Source organism: Polyodon spathula, chromosome 1 (assembly GCF_017654505.1).
Source record: "Polyodon spathula isolate WHYD16114869_AA chromosome 1, ASM1765450v1, whole genome shotgun sequence".
Classification (NCBI taxonomy): domain Eukaryota; kingdom Metazoa; phylum Chordata; class Actinopteri; order Acipenseriformes; family Polyodontidae; genus Polyodon; species Polyodon spathula.
The window spans coordinates 73,288,923-73,295,607 of NC_054534.1; the positions used below are offsets into that span (position 1 = coordinate 73,288,923).

General features: G+C 33.5%; 1 protein-coding gene across 1 annotated transcript; it reads left to right on the forward strand.

Annotated features, from left to right (window-relative positions):
• The first annotated feature begins 4,341 nt into the window (after positions 1 to 4,341).
• LOC121322163 (interleukin-8-like) lies at positions 4,342 to 6,417 on the forward strand. The gene is made up of 3 exons (XM_041261734.1): positions 4,342 to 4,421; positions 5,261 to 5,384; positions 6,179 to 6,417. Exons 1-3 carry the CDS (start codon positions 4,370 to 4,372, stop codon positions 6,264 to 6,266), a joined length of 264 nt encoding a protein of 87 aa, XP_041117668.1. The 5' UTR covers positions 4,342 to 4,369; the 3' UTR covers positions 6,267 to 6,417.
• Positions 6,418 to 6,685: the final 268 nt, after the last annotated feature.

Below are 6,685 nucleotides of genomic sequence, written 5' to 3' on the forward strand. Positions count from 1 at the left end.
CAGATTATCTCTTCAGCAAAGAACATTTCTGGAAACAGTTTATTTACCCTTTTCTCTGTTTGTTTGCAGTGCCACTCTGAAATCTGGTGATAAGATTTGCATGGAACCAACTGCCCGCTGGGTCAAATAGTTATAAAGAAAATATTGGAAAGGTAGTTATTGTTTGTCTATACTTACATTTTCACAAACCATATATTGCATATATAAGTTAGGTTAGGGAGTCAGTATGTTACTGTGTTATGCTGCTGAGAAACAAACAGACTTCACCATGGAGCTATGAAAGCAACATGTGTTTAGGACCTGTTTCTGTTTTTATGGCTGACATGTACAGTTGCAGAATTAATGTTTATGTATGTTTTGTGTCTTTATTGCAGCTCCCAGGCCTGAAATCCTGCAATGGAAATTTAGAGGAACAAACCTGAAGAGAAACTGAAGTGAACCTCGGGGTTGATCTTTTTTATAAAAAATTTTAAACGTGATCACGATATGTAAATTGTACCTTTAAAAAACAAAAAAAACAAACAGCCAACTGGTCAAGACAATGTGATATAATGTTATTTAATTGTTTACAATTGTTTAATATGTTGCATTCATTGTACGTATGCACTTGTATGGCAAACTGACATATTTCTTTTGTTTGTATGTCAAACTTGATTATTTTGTAAACTATACATTTAATGTATTAGTTCACTGAATTTAAAATGTATATTTTTTAATCTAGTTGTAATATGTTAAATTGTTTATGTGTTGCCAGTACGAGTGTGTTTTAATTTCTTAATTTTTTTACTATGTGTGAAACCTAGTTTTAAACATACTATGTCTCCATGTTTTCAGTGTCTCAATAACAATTGTTAAAAATAAAAACTAATATTTGAATAATATTTGGCTTTCAAATATCTTAAGAAAAAAATATTTATTACAGAATTATCAATCAATCAATCTTTATTTTATATAGCGCCTGTCATAGTGGATCACTTTACAAGATACAGTAAAAAAAAACAAAGCATAATACATTGTAGTAAATTAGGTATTTAAGTTCATTATCACGTAGAACTTGGATTTCCTTGACAATAATCAACATTATGACAATATAAAACCATCTTTTATTTATGAATAAAAAGGTTGCACAACTAATCTAATATGACAGAAAGGAAAGGCGATTGGTTGGAGATAAGTGTGAATAGTATACACCTCATTGATTCCATAGTCAGGAGAACATAACAAATTTTACAAACGAGAGGAGGCCATTCAGTACATCTTGCTTATTTGGTTGTTGTAGTTTATTGAGCCCAGAATCTAATCAAGCAGCTTCTTGAAGGATCCCGGGTGCCAGCTTCAACAACATTAGTGGAGAGTTGGTTCCAGACGCCCACAATTCTCTGTGCAAAAAAAAAAAAGTGCCTCCTATTTTCTGTTCTGAATGCCCCTTTATCTAATTTCTATTTTTGACCCATGGTCCTGGTTTCTTTTTTCAGGTCGAAAAAGTCCCTTGGGTCGATATTGTTTATACCTTTTAGAATTTTGAATGCTTGAATCAGATCTCTGCGTAGTCTTCTTTCTTCAAGGCTGAATACATTCAATTATTTTAGCCTGTCTCCATATAGCATTCCTTTTAAACCCGGAATAATTCTGGTCGCTCTCCTTTGCACTCTTTCTAGAGCAGCAATATCCTTTTTGAAGCGAGGTGGCCAGAACGGAACACAATATGAGGTCTTACTAATGCATTGTACAGTTATAACATTACTTCCCTTGATTTAAATTCAACATTTTCATTATATATCCAACCATTTTGTTGGCCTTTTTTAGAGCTTCCCCACATTGTCTAGACGAAGACATTTCTGAGCCAAGATAAACTCCTAGGTCTTTTTCATAGATTCCTTCTTCAACTTCAGTATCTCCCTTATGGTATTTATAATGCACATCTTTATTGTCTGTTTTCAGTATCTTACACTTTTCTCTATTAAATGTTATTTGCCATGTGTCTGCCCAGTTCTGAATCTTGTCTAGATCATTTTTAATGACCTTTGCTGCTGCAACGGTGTTTGCCACTCCTCCTATTTTTGTGTCATCTGCAAATTTAACAAGTTTGCTTACTATAGCAGATTACAAAGACCATAACATCATTAGCATATATGGTTAATACACTAATATTAATTATAGCTGATCACACAAAGTGTCTACTTTGCATTAGTATTTTTAATACTCATTTCTCATTGTAACCGATCTTGTTTAATATCAAAATGCACAAGAATGAATTCAACAGATCCTCAGCTTGTCTTGCAGCATTATCTTCGACTTGTCGGGAGTTTTCCAAATGGAAACAGTAGAGCTGATCAGAAGTAACTCAGTTCAGATAATTTGATGCAATTGAAAAGCTATGTAGTTTGTATTTGTGTTCTCTACAAACTACTGACTCCCCCCACTGTATGAAGCTTTGGTGTACTTCTGGATAGTAACCTCTCATTTGATGTCTAAATCTCCTCTGTAGTCAAATCCTCCTTATACCACCTCCGAAACATCTCAAAGGTCCGTCCCTACCTTTCCCTCCCAGATGCAGAGATACTCTGTCATACTCTGTAATATAAAAACAAATTATATTATATATTTTTTTTCAGTAATTACCATTTTGTTTTACATAAGAATTGCACTTATTTTTTGTATTACTATATTTCAAGCTTCTATCAGCCTGCTCTAAGAGTTCATATTTCAAGATTAGGAATATGTTAGAGATAATTTAAGATTTTAAAACATGACTTTGTTGTAAAATGTCTATTTTATTTCTCTGAAACACCTAAATGTGTCACTTTATAATAAAATTGGCAAGAACTCAAGTTGTATTGTAATGTCAGTTGCAATATCAGTTACATCAGTTGCATACCCCTATTCTCCTGTCCATTCTAAAGTACCATAATTACTTTCTGTGCATCATAGGAAATGCTTTCTGGCTGATAGGTGACTAAACGTGGAAAGGTGTTTTAACTTACGTCTTTGAATTTGTTTTGCAATGTAATTGTTACCATTGATTTACATTTACTCATCATTATTCATCTGTCACAAGTAGTCCTTTACAGGTAAATGACAGGGAAGGAATGCTGCAAGAATGAGAACCATATTAACACAGACCTTCAATATTGCATTTTGTTACATTTCTCAGCCATTCTTAAAGGGGGTATTGGTAATTCATAATACAATCATTTTATAATTCATTAGTCATACACTCCCATTCACAATAGACCTCACATGTGTAATTTGGAAAAAACCCAGAATAAATATTCTGACTGGTTAAAGAAAGCTCTAATTACTTTCTTACTTTCAGTTAGTGCTTTATTCCTGGGTCATTTTACCTTAGCAATGTCTTCAGGGGCTTCAGTGGTTAAAGAAACGGGCTTGTAAAAATAAAGATTATTGATATTCATTCATGACAACCACTGGAATAACAGAAACCTTATGTAAATCAGATGCTTAGCCAGCTCCAGATATTCAAGATTTTATTTGGTATTATGTAAATGTCCTGTTAAGTGTAAAGACACATTTTCTGAAAGGAATACATTTCTAAATGTACTGTATAAAAGTGGCAAGCAATTGCTCAGGACAATAACTACCGTTTTGTGCTAGAGTAATGCCATACAATGGTTTCATTACATTCAGAAAATGTGCAGTTGCAGATTTATAGAGGTAGGGGAGAAGGATTTGTATATGAAGTGGATTAGCTAAACTTTGATTTAAAATTCAAAATTATAGGATGCATCCTGAATATATATCACTACTGCTGATGCCAAATTGCTCCAATTTCACTGGGACAGATCTTTTTTACTCAAATTGCAATGCATTCTGTAAGCTGTATCCCTGCATTCCAAGAAAAAAAAGGGACAGGTGAAAGGTAACTGAATGCATTGAACTGTCCTAAATTACCTCAGTGCTGGCATTGTGGGTCTAGCAGAACGGGAGATCTTTACAGCAGTATACACTAATAATTATTGTAATATTCTGTATGGTTTTGTTCTTTGAGATGTAAATCATGATGTTATTTTTATGTTTATATAGTGCCACTACTAATTAAACATATTTACATTTTAATTATGGAGCCTCAATTCTTTAGCAGAATTTAAAAAGTAACAAATAACCAAAACTATGCTCTGTGCAATTAGTTGGGGATAATTCTGAAAAAAACTTGCTGCTGAACCTGAAAATCCATGATGCAAGTAAATTTGGCATTTACGTTTAACTCGTTGCAAATAAGGCAATGTGTTTATGCAACTCTATTATGACTACTGATCTGGTGTACTGTATAAATACAGAACTGTGGCTGCAGAGAAATAGAATGCTCTCAAACAACAGGAGGGTGAGAGGTCAACATTCTAACTTCAGAATGATTTCCAGAGTTCTTATGACTTGCCTTGTTTGTGCAGCTTTATCAGAGTGTAAGTATTTGCATATTCTGTAATCCTGTACCATGTTTTAACTTTCATATTCAGGAGGGTTGTGTACCAGCTTGATACCTGCATTTTCTGGGGGGATTGATCCAGTTAAGGGGGGGTCTCAAACTGGATTAATACAAGAATTACAATATAAGTAAGAGAAGCTGTATTTAGACCTAACGATATTGGATTAAAAAAAAAAATAGACCTGTTATTTAGTAAAATCAAACTTCTATGGTAACATGAAATAGCTACATTTTGCACAATATGTGCAATTCAGTACATCTTGAGTACCAATGTGTTTTTCGAGCCTTTGATAAACTGTTAAAACTGTAAGAACACAAGGCAATGGGTTACAGCATGTAGCGGTCTCATCACCAGCAGATCTTACTACCAACTCCCTAATAACTGCAAAACTGTTACTTTCCAGAATACCCATATTGCCTTCAGTGAAGTTAAAATTGGGTTTAATATATCACACTAAAATAATGAATATAGAATTTATGTAGAGTTAATATAGCTGCAGTATTTGGATCTGACAGTGATTAAATAGAATATGTCAAATACCAAAATGTATACAAAAAACAAAAGATGACTTTAAATAGGACCTCAGAATTTAGGGATCTGAATGATATTTTGTGATTTTCATTTTCCACCATTTCTCTTTTACACTGTTTAGGAAACCAAATAAAATGGTACTCAAAAAACCCTTACTGCACATAACTAATTTAGTTCATAATTTACTAATGCAATCAAACTGACGTTTCAGTCTCTTACACTTTACACATTGTGAACATCCACATGCATTATATTGTTTTCTATTGTTATTAATTCATCCCTAGGCTTCATAGGAATGGAGCTCCGCTGTCAATGCATCAATAGAGAATCCAGATTCATGAAGCCAAGACAGATAAAAAATATCGAGCTCATTCCAAAAGGGCCGCACTGTGCTCAGGCAGAGGTCATGTAAGTATATTAAAATAATCTTGAGAGTCAAGAGTGTGACATTTACATACACCTCATGACACTCTGTGTCAGAGGGATATTAAAACTGGTTATAAGGACTTTAATGGAGAACACAAACCCTGGCGAGAAATGCAAAACATTTTCTTTGGCTGTTAATGCAATTAGAAGTAAAACAGAATAAAAGATAGTAAATAATAGTGTAGTAAAATAATAAGAAAAACAGCAACCTCCGGAAAATAAACATTGAAAAGCCGACACCTGTCTATGTCTTGGTGAGCGCATGTATCTAAAAATGTTGTTTCTTTTTTTTTTTTTTTATTAAAGCAACACTGTGCCTTTAAGAAGGGAGTTGTACAGTATATGCACATGTATACTAGAAGGAACAAGATTCCTGCAGTTACTAGTGCAGTCCAGTGGCATCCATTTGTGGCATGTGTGCCAAAAATAAAAAATCTTGACTGATAATCAGTGTAGAGGAAGGTACTTATGAAAAGTAATCCATGAAAAAGGAACCATTACACCATAAATTATTGAAACATGTAATAATTATTATTATTATTATTATTATTATTATTATTATTATTATTATTATTATTAGTTTATTTAGCAAATGCCTTTCTCCAAGGTGACTTACAGAGATTAGGGTGTGTGAACTATGCATCAGCTGCAGAGGCACTTACAATAACTTTTCACTAGAAAGAGACAGAATAAGCTAAACTGAAGCCATGCACTTACAGTATTCACTTCTTTTTTGTATATACAGTATTCTGTTAAAATAAATATTTTCTTTTAAGTGCTTCCTTAAAATCTGGTCATCACATCTGCTTGGATCCTTCTGCTGCGTGGGTGAAGATAGTTATACAGAAAGTTTTAAAGAGGTAACATATTTAATTATACCAATAGGCCATTTTTAATGCAGTCATTGTCAATTTAGAATAACCAGTTTTTGTTTCCACTCGTTGAAGTATATCCATGGCAGCCACACCCCTGGCACAAAGCATTTCTTCATTGTAATGTACCTGGAAGCCGTCGTTCTGTCCTCCTCCTCCTCTACACCACTGTGTGGCAGTTTTCCTGTCGTAGAGATGGTTGTGTCTAGCTTGCTATAGGGCTCCAATTCAGCTAGTTTTGAAACTATTCTTGTCTTGTCATATCCTACTTTTAAAAAGTCTTGACTGATAATACATATGCTATATTCATGTATTTAAAGCAGTAGATGGAAATTGATATTTAAAAAAAAAGATTTACATTTTTTGTAGCAGTTCTCAGCACAGAAATCAACAGAACCTTTGGATTGGATA

Coding starts and splice junctions, on each gene's coding strand:
- LOC121322163 (XM_041261734.1), top strand. CDS start 4,370: ATGATTTCCAGAGTTCTTATGACTTGCCTTGTTTGTGCAGCTTTATCA. Junction 4,422..5,260: donor TTGTGCAGCTTTATCAGAGT/GTAAGTATTTGC, acceptor ATTCATCCCTAG/GCTTCATAGGAATGGAGCTC. Junction 5,385..6,178: donor TGTGCTCAGGCAGAGGTCAT/GTAAGTATATTA, acceptor TTTTCTTTTAAG/TGCTTCCTTAAAATCTGGTC.